We start from the raw sequence: 14,918 nt of genomic DNA, 5'->3' as shown, positions 1-14,918 counted from the left end.
ATGGGAACTTTGGGCTCACATAAAGCCCTTCTCTCCCCTCTCCCCGCAGCCCCCCACTGCCCGGAGCTGGGCCCTGTTTCTCCGGTCTCCTTGGTGACAATCTCATCGCTCCTCGGCTCCTGTCCAGCACCTGAAAATAGCCACCGAAAGCAGAGATGCCTGCTCCCTTCCTTGCTGCCAGCACCCGGCTGCGGCCAGGCTGGAGCCAGGCTGCCCAGCTCAGCGCAGCTGTAAGGGCCCGGCCCCATCCCACCCCCTGCATGGCTGCGGGGCAAGAGCCACCCGGGACCGGGGCAGCCACTCGTCCTCATGTCACCCCAGCCCTGACGGCCTGGCCCCACCACTGAGCCCGGTGCCTCATCCCTCCTCTTCCTCCCTGCCTTTGGGTAGCACCAGGGGACAGGGCCTTTGCACCTTGCACTCCGCCGTGGGCCAGAGTCCAGCTGTCCCCCAGGAGTCAGCTGGAGCCACTTTGTCCGTTTGGCCTCGCAGCCACCAGCCCGCTTGCCCACGGCTGCTCCCGGGCCAGCACGGCAGCCGGCCAAGGGGTTATTTGAACCTTCCTTGAAATAGAAATGGAGCTGGGAGTGAGTGGAGGGCAGGCAGGAGGGGGTGGCCCCGCGGGCGAGGAAGGTGGTTCTGTAGCAGGTGTGGGCTGTTCCCGCCGTGGGACCTGGGGGTGGCCGGGGATGGCTCAGCCGCAGCAGGAGCCCGGGCAGGGGCATGCAGGGCTGAGGCAGCATCGGGGACAAAAGGTCCCTAGGCACTCTGGCTGTTGCCAAGCCCGTGGCCAGATCCAGCCCTCTTCCAACATTCCCAGGGGAGTGGGGGCAATGCTGTGCCCCCACCTGCTCCTGCTGCAGGACAGGGTTGGGGCAGCACCCAGGCGGGCAGGGCTGCAGCCTGGCAGGCGCCGAACACAGCTCCTGGAGGATGGGGGTCTGTGGAGCGAGGGGGAGTTTTTTCTGCCCCGGCTGTCTCTCCATCACCCCCTCCCTCACCTCCCAAGAGCCACGGCCATCCCCTCCAGCCTGGTGTTTCAGGGTCGCGGGGTGGCGCAGCGGCTGCGGGCACTGCACGGTGGTGGTGTCCCCCCCACACCCCCCCCGTGACAGTGGCGGGGGCATGGCTGGCATTGCTCGCTGACACCCTATCTGCCAGGCCCCCGCCAGCCGCGGGCCCAGAATAGCAGCGCTGCCCCGCAGTCAGCATGGAGCGACTCCCCGGCTCTGCAGCCCCCCAGGTACTGCCGGGGGAGGGTGGGGGGCCCAGCCCGACAGCCCCTCGCTTGGGACCCAGCCACCCCCAGGGTGGGGGGGCATGAGGAGCTGGCAGCCCCCTTCCTGTGGCCAGGCAGCTGTGGGGACCCCGCCTGGCTCCCTGGCTGTCGCCAGCCCCCTGGGAAGGGTTGGGGGACGTTGGCACAGTTTCGCCTCATGCACGGAGTTGGTTCTGGGCTCCTTAGGGAGCAGTGCCTGCGCCTTTGTTATTGTAGGGTGGCTTGGAAACATTGGCTCTGCCGGCGGGTTTGTGGTCTGGGATTGCTGTTCCTGCCTGGCATGCTGCTTTGTTATGGTAGGGTCTCCTGAGAACCAGGGGCCACGGGCTTAGCTGGCTGGCCTTGCTCGCCTCCCCCCGCCCCCGCTGCCTAGGGCTGCCCTGTGTGTTATTGTAGGGTCTCCCGGGGTGGACCTGGTCCCCACGGGGCAGGTGGGGCTGGCGGGGCTCCCGGCACGAGAGGAAGCAGGACCGGGATTTACACCTTGGGGTTGGGAGGGAGAGAGGACGGGTGCAGAGCTGCTGTGGGATGTGCTTGGCTCCGACAGTGGGGAGAGAAGCTGGGGGGTCCTGTCATCCCCTGCCCTGACCTGGGGACCCCTGCTGCCCCCCAAGAGTGCGAGGACAAGCTGGGCCTCCTGGACTGGAGCCACCACAGGGGCAGCAGCCTCCAGGGGTCCGGAGGGGGTGGGGTTGTCCCCAGGAGGATGGGGGCTGATCAGGCCTGCATCCCCACCCTGAAAGAATGGTCACCTCTGCCCGGCTCTGCAGGCAGCACCCATGGGTTGGGGAGAGGCTGGACTGGCTCCTGCTGACCCCCCCTCACTGTGTGTCCCCTCAGGTGGCATTGCTGGATGCTGCTGCCAGCCCCAAGGAGGAAGGTGGGTAGCAGGGAGTGCCTAGGTGGGGGAGTGGGGCAGGGGGGAGCTGACTCACTCATGTAATGAGCACATGGGTCCTCTGCCCACTCTGCCCGTACCCCTCATCGCCCCACTCCTTAGCTCCTTCCCAGCAGTTCCTGGTGCCCCCCAGGCTGGAGAGCCACAGTGTTGCATGCTGCCCCTATGGAGTGGGGAACAGGGGGGCTGTGGGGACCAGCCCCTCCTGCAGCATCCCCCAGGCAGAAGGGTGCTGATACCTGGCAGCTCAGCTCACTGGCCAGGGCTGGGACGGGTTTGCCCGCAGGGTTCCTGGAGGGCCTGCGCCCCAGGGAGGAGAGGGAGGAGGAGGAACAAGACAGGCGGAGAAGCCCGAGACCTGTCACCTTCACGCTGGGCAACGAGGTGCTGGGGCTGGGCCCAGAGAGCGAGTTTCAGAGCCCTGATGCTGAGGTTTACATGCACTTCATGAGGAGCCACTGCTGCTACGACGCCGTCCCCACCAGCTGCAAGCTCGTCATCTTTGACATCTCCCTGGAGGTGATGAAGCGGGGGATTGGTGGGGACAGGCAGAGGGGGAGCAGGCTCAGGGACCTCCTAATCCCGTTCCCACTCCACCTGCAGATCAAGAAAGCCTTCGTGGCACTGGTGGCCAACGGGGTGCGTGCTGCCCCGCTCTGGGACAGCAAGACACAGAGCTTTGTGGGTGAGGGCTGGCAGTGCTGCCTGGCCCCTTCCCCTGCCTGGCAGCGAGGGCTGCAGGCAGCACTGCCAGCCTCACGTGTCTCCGCAGGAATGCTCACCATCACCGACTTCATCAACATCCTCCATCGCTACTACCGCTCACCTCTGGTGAGTCTGACGGGGAGGGCACAGCAGTCACAGCAGTCATGGGGTGGGCAGGGCCTGTCCCTGCCTCTCCTGGTCCCCTATTCCCTCTCCTTGTCCCCTCTTCATCACTAGACCAGGACAAGGGGGTGCTCTGGGCCAACCCAGCATCCACATGGTGGCCCTCTTACCGGCACCCAAGATGCCATCCCTGTGCTTAGGGTGATGGGGTGGGATGCCCTGGGAAGGGGGCAGTGCCCCAGGGTCCCCTCAGTTCCCTGTGGGGCCATCATGACCAGGGCATCTCCCTGCCCTCAGGTTCAGATCTATGAGGTGGAGGAGCACAAGATTGAGACCTGGAGAGGTAAAAAACGGGGGGGTGATGGGGGTGGCTGGGCTGGGGATGTCGCATAGGGCGTGGAGGTGGGCTCCAGGGATACAGGGCTGCAGGAAGGGGCTGGAGTACTCCCTCTCCCACCTCTCTCCTTGGCAGAGGTGTACCTGCAGGGCTCCTTCAAGCCACTGGTCTACATCTCCCCGAGCAATAGGTGAGCGCCTGCCTGCTGGGGAAAGCACACCCCGTGGGGTGTGTGCCTGGGATGCAGCCTTATCCCCCCTGCCATGGTGTCCCCATCACCTGCAGCCTCTTCGACGCTGTCTACTCCTTGATCAAGCACAAGATCCACCGCCTGCCTGTCATCGAGCCCATCTCGGGCAATGTCCTGCACATCCTGACGCACAAGCGCATCCTCAAGTTCCTCCACATCTTTGTGAGTGCCAGGGCTGTGTGGGCACATGCATGGCGGGTGTGTAGGGGCACAAGCAAGCGTGTTGGGGTGTGTGTAGGTGCCACCCAGCCCTGTCCTGGCCTGTCGCAGGGCTCCACTCTCCCTAAGCCACGCTTCCTGAAGAAAACGGTGCAGGAGCTGTGTATTGGCACCTTCCGCAATGTGGCCGTTGTGCCCGAGACCGCTCCTGTCTACACTGCCCTGGAGATCTTCGTGGACCGCCGCGTCTCTGCCCTGCCCGTCATCAACGATGCTGGTACTTGGGGAGGGGACCAGTGACCCCTGCATCTCCCTCTGCCAGCGGCTCCGGCCCCATCCTCACCCAAAAACCCCCTCCTGGCCCTTAGGCTGCCCCTTGGGGTGCAGGGGAAGCATGGCAGGTGGTCCCCAGGGCCCCTTCTCCAGCCCTTGCACTGTCTCTCCTTGTAGGGCAAGTGGTCGGCCTCTACTCCCGGTTCGACGTCATTGTGAGTACCCTGTGTGTTTGCACACCTGGGCACGAGTGTGGCCCCTTGCGTGCTCACACCTGCCTGTGCCCGTGCAAACCCACCCCTCGTGCAGCAACATGCATGTGCCAGTGCAGATCTGCCCTGGGCATCCCCAAGGCTCAGTGTCCCCCTTGGTGGTAGCACAATTTGAGGTGCTGAGTGGGGCCACCTCTCCCACAGCACCTGGCAGCCCAGAAGACCTACAACAACCTGGACATCAGCGTGCGGGAGGCGCTGCGGCAGCGCACTGTCTGCCTGGAGGGGGTCCTCACCTGCTACCCCCATGAAACCATGGAGGACATCATCGACCGCATCGCCAAGGAGCAGGTGAACGGCGGGGCTGCCTCACGCTGGTGCCAGCCCCCCCCGCCCACTGCCTGACCTGCCTGTGGTGCTCTGCCTGCATCCACAGGTCCATCGCCTGGTTCTGGTGGACGAGAACCGGTACCCACGGGGCATCGTCTCCCTCTCTGACATTCTCCAGGCCCTTGTGCTCACTCCCGCAGGTATCGATGCTCTTAACTCTTAGCCCACGACGCTCCATCTTTCTCCACTTGCACCCTCCATTTCTCTCCACTTAAGGTAGGCTCTGTCCCCTGCCACTGCACTCCTGTCCCCTCCCTGCTGCTGGGTCACCCGCACCTCGTCACCTTCCTGCTCAGGCCACCTGCCTCCACCCCAGCCAAACCGGCCCTGGGGGAATGGAGGAGCCTGGGGCTGAGGTCCAGCAGTGCTGGGTACCCAGGTGGGGATGGCAGGACCTGGATGCTCCTTGTCCCTGGGAACACAAGGATCATGGGGAGTCCCTTCTGGGGTCCTGATCCCTGGTGTCCATGAGGAAGGATGGAGGCACCTGCCATGGAGACAACCCCAGATCCTCATCCAGGCAGCATATGGGATGCATGTTTTGCAGGTCCCTGGTCTTTGGGTTGGATGAGGGTTTCAGGGTGTGACGCATCCCAAGAGAAGAGCCCTTTTTCTGCCTCAAAGCCCCTCTTAGACCTGAGCCCGTCTGGTGCCATTTCTGTGGGATGCACAGAGGACAGACCCCCCCCACTTGCACACCCTAGATGTGCCATCCACCACCAGCCATGTGCACAGCATGGCTAACCCATGGGCCACGGCCGCCAGAGCCCACCACCTCCTCTGCCCACAGTGACCCTGGCCACTGAGCCTCTGGTGGCCCAAAACCCACCTGGTTCAGGGATGGGGCTCACTCTCAGGCTGCGTTGGGACTGCGCTGCCCAGCTACTTGCGCCTGGCTCCGCTCGCCCGCTGCCTGGTGAGTCCTCAGGCACGTGATGGGTGGGCACAGTGCTGGTACCCACCCTGGCACCCATTTAGGGGATAACTGGGGAGGGGGGAGCTGGCCACTCTATCCAGCTGCTTCCCAAAGGTAATGATGCTTTTTTTTGAGGCGGTGGTGGGGAACAGGCTTGGGTCACCCCTTGCCCACCCATTCCCCCAGCAATGCCCAGTTGCTCCATGCAGAAGGGGACCAGGGGTGTTGTGTGTTAAGCACACCAGACATGGGACACCTCCAGTTCCCCATCACGATGCCTTTGCTCACAAGGCTGGCTGTGCCAGGAGCTGCTGGGAGACCACCGGGACATCCCGCTCCTGATCAGTGTCCCCCTCCAATTCCAGAGCTTGTATCCAAAGCCAGGGATGGAGGAAAGACCCCGCTGTTCCCTGTGGCCACCGGGGCAGGTCGGAGGGCCATCCCACAGGGTGCCCAGCCCAGCACCAGTGCCCATCAGGGGGTTACTGCCTTGTGTGCTCTCTCACCCCACAGGCATTGACCGATCCTCGCTCTGAAGACACCAGGGAAGCGCTGTCGTCTCATCTGACTTGAGGGTCTCTTGTGTGGCCCTGGGGCTGTGGAAGGAGGCTCAGGCCCCGGAGGCTTCTCCATGGGGAGGGCCTGCCTGCCCGCCCCGGTCCTGGGGCTCGTCTTGAGTCCAGGGCCAGATCCTGCCAGCTTCGGGGAGGCAGGGAGCGGGGAAAAGGGGGCCCGGGGATGCCTCCCACCAGCCACCACACGGCAATGCTTGATGGGCACCGTGCCAGGAGGAGCCATGCCATGCTCGCAGCTGGGTGCAGGGACCTGCATGGCCCCGCTCACCCCGCTCCCATCCTGCTGCTGGATTGGAGCGCTTCAGCCACGGCTCCCCCGCAGCGAGCATGGTCCCACTGGCTGTGCTCAGTGCCCAGTAGCACAGGCTCAGCGGCACACACAGGCTTGTTTATCGTAGGGTCACGCGGGGCTGGAGCACCCTGGCAGGGGCACAGCCTGCGTGGCAGCTGGCCCCAGGACAGGCACTTGCATGGGGACCCTGTGCATGTTTTGGGGTGGGCAGGGGGTATTTATTTATTTGCCGGTCTGTTCAGCCTTGTTGTAATAAAGCAGCCTGCTCCAGGCACCACTGCCTCACCTTTCCGGGGTGCAGCCAAGTACAGCTGCTCCAGGGAGAGCTGAGCTGAGAAGGGGGTACCAGCTGCTCAGCAGGGCTGGTGCACACAGCCTGGGATGCCCACTGGGACCTGCTGCAGTGAGGGTGGCACCTGTGCCCAGGTGGGTAGAGCCAAGGGGACAGGGACATCGGCTCACCAGAGGTCATGCAGCCTTGATGGCTCCACCGTGGCAGGGGTTAATGGGTCCCCTCGGGGACACCCTGGGGACAACAGCCTTGGTGCCAGCAAGGTTTCTGCCTGCTGCTTCCCCCTGCTCCAGCTGGGTGCAGCAGCAAGGTGAGAGGCGCTCAGCATAGGGATGCCCCATGGCCCAGCCCTCCAGGAGCTTGGGCAAGCAGTAACACGTCCTCTGCCTGTGGCTGCTGCCAGCTCTGCGTTCCTGCGATGGCCCTGAGTGTCAGTCCCATGTCCTCTTTTGGGGACTGGGGGAGCTGAGCTGATCCTCTCCCAGCTGCCTTGCCTGGAGTGAGTCCTGCTCCCTTTCCTGCACCCCCATATCAGCATCTTGGTGAAATAACAGCTGATAGTGAAAGGTCCTGGTTGCTCCACACACCCCCTGTGCTGGCTGGCCCTGCCAGGGGACACAATGGCAGCGTCGGGTGGTGACAGGCCCTCCCCCCCCCCCATGGCAGGGGGGGATGTGCTGTGTTATTGCTCCGCTTCCCCAGGGCCAGGGCTGGCTCCGTCCCTCGGGTCCAGATACAAGCCACAAAACCCTGCCGGTGGCTCGACCCTCCCCAGGGAGGCAGGAGGGGAAACTGAGGCACAGAGAAGCTGCTGAGGCCAAGGTCAGCTGTTCAGAGAGGACCCAGATGTCCTGGCTCCAGGCACAGATCCACGCGCAGCTACACAAGGACAGGACGAAGGAGACACCGAACAGCTGCAAGCCCCCTCCCCACTTCCCCTCCGCCCCGGCAGAGCTCCCAGGTCTCCGACACAGCCCAGCTGGGCATGGTATGGGGGGGGACGGACACAACCCCTCGCGACGTGTGAAAGGCACAGCAGTTCCCCAAGCCTCCTACTGATTTGGGGTAGGGGGATACTAGTGCCCCAGGGGTGATTTGGAGGCATTCCTCATCCCCCCCATCTTTCCCACAGTGGGAGTCCCCCAGCCCAATGTGGGCAAGGGGTGGGTGCTGGGGTGGGTTTGCCTTCCTGCCTCTCCTCATGGGGCAGCAGGGATCCCCACTCGGCACCCAGGGCTGGGGGGTGGGTATGCAGTCAGGGGGTCCCCGGGCGAGCAATAAACTCCAGGTTGATGGGCTTGTCGGCCACCAGGACAATGCGGGACACAGACGTCACCTCCACGCCACGGGGGTCTGGCCGCACCTCAAACGCCTGGATGATCTGTGGGGAGAAAGGGGGTGGCAGTGCCTCGGGGACTTTCTGGGGCCCCCATCCCAGCTCATGGTGAGTTACCCGGGGTGGGGGGTCCCTCCTCACCCTGGCGAGGGCCAGGTGCATCTCCAGCTCGGCAATGCGGCGGCCAACGCAGGCGCGGACCCCGTAGCCAAAGGGGATGGAGCTGAAGGGGTGGTGGGGGGAGCCGTAGCCCCGGAGCCAGCGCTGGGGCAGGAACCGCTCGGGTTCGGGGAAGTAGGTCTCGTCGTGGGACATCGCGTAGTGTGCCAGGACGAAGAGAGTCTGTGGGGCAAGGAGTGGGGGGTTAAAGACCTCCCCTCGGCCCCACTGAGTGCAGCAGGGGTCCCCACGGCATGGCCCCCACTCACATTCTTGGGGAAGAGGTAGTCTCCGATGACAATGTCCTTCTCATAGAAGACCCTGGCGTTGGTGGGCACCACGGGATAGACCCTGAGATATTGGGAGAGTTAGTGGGGGAGCAGGACTCATCTGGGGACCCCAGAGGGAGACAGCCACAGGCGGGATAAGGGGGAGCATCTCCCATGGCTCAGCAGCTCCATCCCCCTCCCAGGGAGGAGGTGGATGGATGTGGCCCTGGGGGACTGAAATCCACCCCTGCACCCTGCCTGGCTGGTGCATCACTCAATGAGGGGGAGAAGGGGCTGCCCTGGGGAAGGGGCCGGTGACCAGGACCCCGGGGGCAGGGGCAAGACTGGGTTGGGCTGTACCTCAGTGTTTCCTTGATAACAGCCCGAAGCATCGGCATCTTGGGGATATCTTCAGCCCCAGGAAACCGGTTGGCAGGCACCACAGCTTTCAGCTCCTGGTACAGTGTTTCCTGGATGCCTGGGTCCCGGGAGAGGTGGTACAGGGCCCAGGACAGCGTGTTGGAGGTCTGGGGGAGGAGAGCACAGCAGGGAGTGAGGGAGATGGGGCCAGTACCCTAAAAGTCTTGTGCCAAGTGTGGCATGAGGATGGCACCAGACAGCCCCTGCTCCGGTGCACAGGGAAGCTGGGGTGAGAGGCAGCGAGCACGAGGGAAACTGACAGGGAGAAGAGCAGGGAGCATAGCGGAGGACAGGGTCTGTACTGATTGATCCCTGAGGGTTTGCCCCTGTGGGGCATCAGCCCCTCAACCCACCACCCCACAGCTCGCAGGGGCTGGGGAGCGTGGCTGAGCATGACCCCATGGCTCCCCCACCGGCATGGAGCTCAGCAGGGATCCCTCGTTGGTGGCTGCCCGGCTCTCACCGTATCCACGCCAGCCAGCAGCAGCTCGGCCACGCTGCCGTAGACCTCGTCCAGGCTGAGCCTGCCACTGGCCAGCAGGTAGGTCAAGTAGCCGGACACCTCCTTGCCCCCCTCCACCTGCCCCTCCAGCTCCTTCATCTTCCGGTCAATCAGGTTCTTGCCTGTGAGGACAGAGAGCAGGACCCGGCACTGACAGAGCAAGGGTGGCCAAAAGGACAGGTGGATGAGGACTGCCCCACTTCTGAGGGTCTGATCCCACTGCGCTGGGCCCCCATCGTCAACGCTCACCGAAGGCAAAGATGGTGTCCCAGCTGTCCAGGTAGCGGTCCCAAAAGGGCAGCACCTTTCGGCTCCATCGGGGTAGGACGGTGGCGAAGATGGAGTTCTTGAACATGAGGTTGATGGAGTCAATGAAGTGCTGGGTCTCGGCAGGGACCTGCTGCTTCAGGCACCCAATTCGGGTCTCAAAGAGGATATAGGAGATCCCTGTGGGGGACAGGCTGCATCCAGATGCCCGCAGGGATGGGGAGAGTGGGGCAGGGCGAGGGGGAGGGGGAGGACCCCCCTACCTTCCAGGGCGAAGCGGTAGAGCAGGTTGGCCACGTCCCCCACCAGCACCCCCGAGGGGCTGCGGCTCCGCTCATCCTGCAGCCGCACCATCAGGTCCGACACCACCTCCCCGATGGCGTCCGCGTACAGCACCGCCTCCGAGGGCTTCAGCAGCCGCTTGTTGAGGACCTGGCGCAGGCGGTACCAGCGCTCCCCTTCCCTGCGTGGGGACGGGGCTCAGCGCCGGGGGCATGGCTGGCAGCAGTTTCCCGACCCCTGGGTGCATCCTCCCCACGCTGGCTGGAACCACCCCAGAGCTCCTTCCACCCTCCATGGCCATGCCCTGCTTGGGGGGACATGCTGCTTGCAGGAGAGGGAGCATTGCGAGCTGCCACCCAGACCCTACACCCGAGGAAGGGACAGGAGTGCCTGCCGCCCCACAGAGCACAGCCAGGGCAGGACTCACTCGGTGAAGGGTCCATAGGGCAGATGCCGGGTGTCCCGGTGCTCCTTCCACAGGGCCATGTCACTCCGCATGGGGTACTTGCCCTCCTGCCGTAGCAGCTGCTCCAACACCACCGGGCTCCCAATGTTGATGTTCTCGTAATGCCCAAAGGTCGACTTCCAGATGGGGCCGTAAATGCGCCGGGACATCACCTGCGATGCACCAGAGCACAGCAGAGTGAGCGGAACAGCAGGGTGGGGAGCAGAGCTCAGCACTGGAGCTGGATCTGTCCCTCCCTGCCCCAGTCCTGCCCTGCATGTGTCTGGCATGCTCTTCACCCAACCCAAGGACCCCTCAGCACCAGCTGGGCCCCTCTGGGACCGTCCTTGAAGTGCTCTGCAGAGTCTTGGGCTGGTGTCTGCAGGCACATGTCCTCTGCCAGCACGAAGCATACCAGCTGCCGACCCCCGGCACAGGCTGGCACATCTCTCACTCACTCCAGAGACACATGAAGGCCCTAGCGGGTCTTTTGGGGAGGCAAGACCAAGAGGGAACAGCAGGTACAGGGACAACTGCCAAGCGCGGGGTTCTGCTGAGATGCAGGGCCATTGCAGCGCCTGTCGGCTGGTCCAAGCCCTGCTGCTGCCAGCATGGCCCCAGCTCTGCTCAACCTGGGGACAACAGTCCCTGCGTGGGTCCTTGAACCTGCCACCTGATAAGGGTGGTTAATGATCAGCGGTGGGAGGGCAGCACCAGGCTGGAGCAGGACTGGGCTGCTCCCAGGGCAGGCTGCCACTCCAGGGGCATGGTCCTGGGGTCATGGGCTCACAAACCAGCTAGGGGACATGCATCAGCATCAGCCCCACTCTGGGCTCTGCCAGCCACAGCTCCCCTCTCCTTGGCCACACCTGAGAGTGCCATGCCTGCCTCCCCACTGGGGAGCGCCATGACCCCCAAGTGCATCCCTTGGGGGCAGCCGGGCACCCCTTTGCAAGTGGATCTGCACAGGGCCACGTCCAAGGGGAGCATTCCATCCCACCCAGGCACCACCAGAGCCCCTGTGGAGCAGGACCAAGCCCGGGGGGCTGCAGAGGACCTAGCAGGGAAGCCCTGGTCCCCATTCCACGTGGCTGCGGGGATGCACGTGGTACAATCTCCCTTGGTGACTGACTGCATCGCAGCCTGCGCCCGGATTCAGTTGGATTCGTCACCGCGGGGAGACGTTCCTCATGCGTGGTGGCAGGAGGAGGGGGAGGGAGGGAGCGACGGCCGCCCTGGTGCCTCAGGCAGCTTGCTGGGTGAACACGCTGCTCTGGGCCATGGGCAGCTGTGGCCTGGGCTGAAGCCTGCCCACCGGTGTCTGCTGGCAGCCGGGACCCGGCATGGAGCAGGCCTGGGAGAGCAGGGCCGAGAGAAGACATAGCTGCTGGGATCTGGGGAAAGGCACCTCTGGAGCATACAGGCATCTGTCCACAAAGCCAGGTCACACTCAGAGCCCCACGGGCAGGAGGGAAGAACAGGGAGCTCCCGTGCCCGCTCCCCGAGGCCCCACTGCCCTGCGACAGCCCCTTCTCCAAACAGCAGTGCCCAGGGCTCCGCAATGCCCGAGAGGCCAGATCCTGCACCCTCCTCCTGGCCGGTCAGAGCCCCAGTGCACTGGAAGATGCTGCCTGGCTCACGGCCAACCAAGCCCATCAGTTGCTTCATCCAACATATGAGGAAGTGTTGACATAAGAAAACAAACACCTCTGCCTACCCCTCCTCTGCCTACCTTGCTACCACCTGCCTAAACACCTGCCTGGCTACCTGCCCCCAAACCACAGCCCCTCGGCTTGTCGTGGCCAGGGCAGCTCGGGCTGCCCGGGGATGCCAGGACAGGTCCCGTGAGCTGCCCCTGAACCTTTGCCCTCGGCAGCCTGGCCAGCTCGGCCCGCAGCCTTGGTCTGGCAGACCCTCCCGGGGCCATCCCGGTTCTGTGCTGGCCCCTCTCCGCGCTGCTGGCCCCGGCACCACCTCACGGTGCAGGGGTGCTCCCCACCGCCCAGTCCCTCCTCGCCTCCGCCCCACCGCCCCCGCTCAACTCCCTGCTGTCACTTGTAGGCTGCTCCCCCCCCGCCCCGGAGCCCATGTCACCCCCTGCCCCCAGCACCCACCCGCTCCCCCCCGTGCAAAGCCCCCCGCCGCGCACACCCGGGAGCCTCTCCGCCCCACGCATCCCTCCCAGCACCCCCACCCCCCGGCCCCCGTGCAGGGTACCCAGGCCCCCGCGCAGCCCGCAGCCCCGGCCCCCCGCAGCCCCCGGGCCGGGCTGCCCCGGCGCACCTGGAGCCGGTGCGTGTGCAGCAGGTAGCCGCGCAGGAAGAGCCAGACGAAAGTCCGGAGCAGCCCCGGCCCCGGTAGCTCCTCCGGTCCCTTCAGCCGCGCCGGCCCCGCCGCCGCCGCTGCCGAGCCCCCGGTCCTGCGCGGCGGCCCCGGGCTGCTGCGCAGCGGCGGCGGGCGGGGGCGCAGGAGCAGCGGCAGCAGCAGCCGCCGGGCCCCGCCGCTCGGGCCCGCCATGCTCCGTCGGCAGCGCACGGGACGGGGCGGGGCGGGGAGGCACCGGGAGGGCGGCGGGGGGCGGCACCGGGGGCGGTGCGGGGGGCGGCGCGGGGGCGGCAACCGGGCACCGGCACCGGGCACGGCGCACCGGGAACTGAGAATCGCGCACCGGGTGTCGCGCACCGGGCTCCGCGCACTGGATACAGGGTACCGGGTGCTGCACAGCGGGGACCGGGCAGCGCGTACCGGGCACCTTGTGCCAGCTACTGCACACCTGTTACCGGGACATGGATACCACATGGATACCGGCTACAGCACAGCGGTTACTGGCTCTGGCATACCGAGTACCGTACACCGGGCACTGCTCACCATCATCACACACCACGCACCGGGTGCTGGGTACCAGGAACTGGTATCAGCAGCAGCCAGTGCCGCGTACCAAGTACTGGGTGCCGCGCACTGTGCACTGCACAATGGAACCGTGCACCAGGCAGCTGGCAGCCAGCACGGGCACGGCACGGTAGATACAGCACCCTGGACACAACGTAGCACGTGACACCGGCGTTGGTACCAGCACCGGGTCCTGCACACCGGGCATGGCACATGGGCAGCGGTCTCTGGGTGCTGCTCACAGGGCACCAGGCGTCGTGTGCCAGCATGGGCATCTCGATCTGGCACTGGGTATCGCACCCAGACTCTGCACACCCTGCAGCTGCACCAGGCTCATGGCTGGGCCTCCTTTTCAGGGCACTGCCCCTCCTGGCCTGAGCCCTCCTGCCCTGTCTCCATCCCCTGCCTGTCATATCCTGTCCCTGCCTTGTCCCCTTGCAGTACACAATGATGCCCCAGGGAGCTGGGTCCAAGCTGTCCCAGGGCCTCTCTCAGTGCTTCCTTCGGGCACTGCCAGCCGAGAGCCCACATGGGGAGACCTCAGCGTGCCCAGTGTGGCTGCTGCAACCCAACGAGAGGCAGGTTTGGTTTGTCTTCATGCCAGGGAGAGCATGGCACCAGCTCCTGCCCAACCCGATGCAGGCCAGGCTATTCAGCCCACAAGCACTGCATGTTCCCTCTGGCCGGCCTGGCACTACCACCGAGTCCTGAGGCCGTGAGGCAGGGCACTGTTCTGCCCAGGTGTCACTCCTGGGACAGCCAGCACCGTACCTCTGGCTGGGACATCCCAGCACTGATCATTAACCAGCCTTATCGAGTGGTGGGTTCAAGAACAGGATGGTTTTGTCTCCAGGTTGGGCAGACATCTCAGACCTCAGTGAGTTGTTCCCTCGATCCTGCCTCACCGAGGGACAAGGGTTGTCCCAGGCTCGTACCTGACACTCTCCCTGCCAATGATACGGGGGCTGGTGGTGCAGGATCCGGGCACCCCTGTGCCCGCAGACACCCGGGAGGCACCCCAGGCTGGCACAGCCAAGTGTAAGCTCCTGCCGCCATCTCATGGCTGTTCACAGCCAGCTCTGCAGCTCGCCCTGCTCCAGCCGGGCCCAGAGCCGGGGGGGGGGGGGGGGGGGGCAGTGGGAAAGCCCAGGCCCCAGCCCCACTCAGGGTGTCCCAGCCTGGGACTCGGCCACCCGGGGGCAGGGGGATGCCTCGGCCTCTCCCAACCTGTTGTGGTCGTGTTTCCCCTTGCTGGGGAGTGGGATCTCACCACCTCTTTCAGTTCAAAACTGTTGCCCCTTGTAAAAACAGTAAAAACTACCCACCTTGGTAAAAAGTCTCTCTCCATCTTTCTTATAACCCACTTCTTTATATTAGAAGGCTGCTATAGGGTCTCTTGAGCTTCTTCTTCTCCAGGTTGAACAACTCTGACTCTCTCAGCCTTTTTTCATGGGAGAGGTGCTCCAGCCTTCTGACCCCTTTTGTGGCCATCCTCTAGACCTTCTTTAACAGCTCCATGTCCTCTTTCGGCTGGGGGCCTCAGAGCTGAATGCAGTGCTACAGGTGGGCTCTCGCCAGAGCAGAGTGGAGGGGAAGGAACGCTTCCCTCGACCTGCTGCCCACTTTCCTTGTTATGCAGCCCAGGATA

General features: G+C 64.7%; 2 protein-coding genes across 3 annotated transcripts; one reads left to right on the top strand and one right to left on the bottom strand.

Annotated features, from left to right (window-relative positions):
* Positions 1-1,210: 1,210 nt before the first annotated feature.
* Positions 1,211-6,078, top strand: PRKAG3 (protein kinase AMP-activated non-catalytic subunit gamma 3). Of its 2 annotated transcripts, XM_086616051.1 has the most exons (13): positions 1,211-1,243; positions 2,120-2,159; positions 2,464-2,696; positions 2,781-2,862; positions 2,950-3,008; positions 3,303-3,348; positions 3,478-3,532; positions 3,628-3,754; positions 3,863-4,028; positions 4,202-4,239; positions 4,441-4,587; positions 4,673-4,766; positions 6,056-6,078. In XM_086616051.1, exons 1-13 carry the CDS (start codon positions 1,211-1,213, stop codon positions 6,076-6,078), a joined length of 1,143 nt encoding a protein of 380 aa, XP_086472177.1. The 2 variants fall into 2 exon arrangements, with proteins under 2 accessions (XP_086472177.1, XP_086472176.1); XM_086616050.1 differs by lacking the exon at positions 6,056-6,078 and having other exon boundaries at positions 3,842-4,028; positions 4,673-4,789.
* Positions 6,079-7,956: 1,878 nt separating this feature from the next.
* CYP27A1 (cytochrome P450 family 27 subfamily A member 1) lies at positions 7,957-12,898 on the bottom strand. Its single transcript, XM_086615906.1, has 9 exons — positions 12,665-12,898; positions 10,364-10,554; positions 9,918-10,117; positions 9,637-9,834; positions 9,349-9,509; positions 8,826-8,992; positions 8,466-8,547; positions 8,179-8,379; positions 7,957-8,082 (listed from the first exon to the last, which is right to left on the bottom strand). The coding sequence occupies exons 1-9, from the start codon at positions 12,896-12,898 to the stop codon at positions 7,957-7,959; spliced, it is 1,560 nt and encodes a 519-aa protein (XP_086472032.1).
* Positions 12,899-14,918: the final 2,020 nt, after the last annotated feature.

Source organism: Tauraco erythrolophus, chromosome 8 (assembly GCF_009769465.1).
Source record: "Tauraco erythrolophus isolate bTauEry1 chromosome 8, bTauEry1.pri, whole genome shotgun sequence".
Lineage (NCBI taxonomy): Eukaryota > Metazoa > Chordata > Aves > Musophagiformes > Musophagidae > Tauraco > Tauraco erythrolophus.
The sequence above is the reverse complement of the archived record's forward strand: the minus strand, read 5'-3'. Positions and strand labels throughout refer to the sequence as shown.

What these genes read in the sequence shown, in the direction of transcription:
- PRKAG3 (XM_086616050.1), top strand. Translation starts at nt 1,211, where the DNA reads ATGGAGCGACTCCCCGGCTCTGCAGCCCCCCAG. An exon ending in CAAGATTGAGACCTGGAGAG is followed by an intron (nt 3,349 to 3,477) that starts GTAAAAAACGGG and finishes TCTCCTTGGCAG; the next exon opens with AGGTGTACCTGCAGGGCTCC. An exon ending in TCAAGTTCCTCCACATCTTT is followed by an intron (nt 3,755 to 3,841) that starts GTGAGTGCCAGG and finishes GGTGCCACCCAG; the next exon opens with CCCTGTCCTGGCCTGTCGCA.
- CYP27A1 (XM_086615906.1), bottom strand. Translation starts at nt 12,898, where the DNA reads ATGGCGGGCCCGAGCGGCGGGGCCCGGCGGCTGCTGCTGCCGCTGCTC. An exon ending in TGCACACGCACCGGCTCCAG is followed by an intron (nt 10,555 to 12,664) that starts GTGCGCCGGGGC and finishes GGTGCATCGCAG; the next exon opens with GTGATGTCCCGGCGCATTTA. An exon ending in GTTATCAAGGAAACACTGAG is followed by an intron (nt 8,548 to 8,825) that starts GTACAGCCCAAC and finishes CCAATATCTCAG; the next exon opens with GGTCTATCCCGTGGTGCCCA.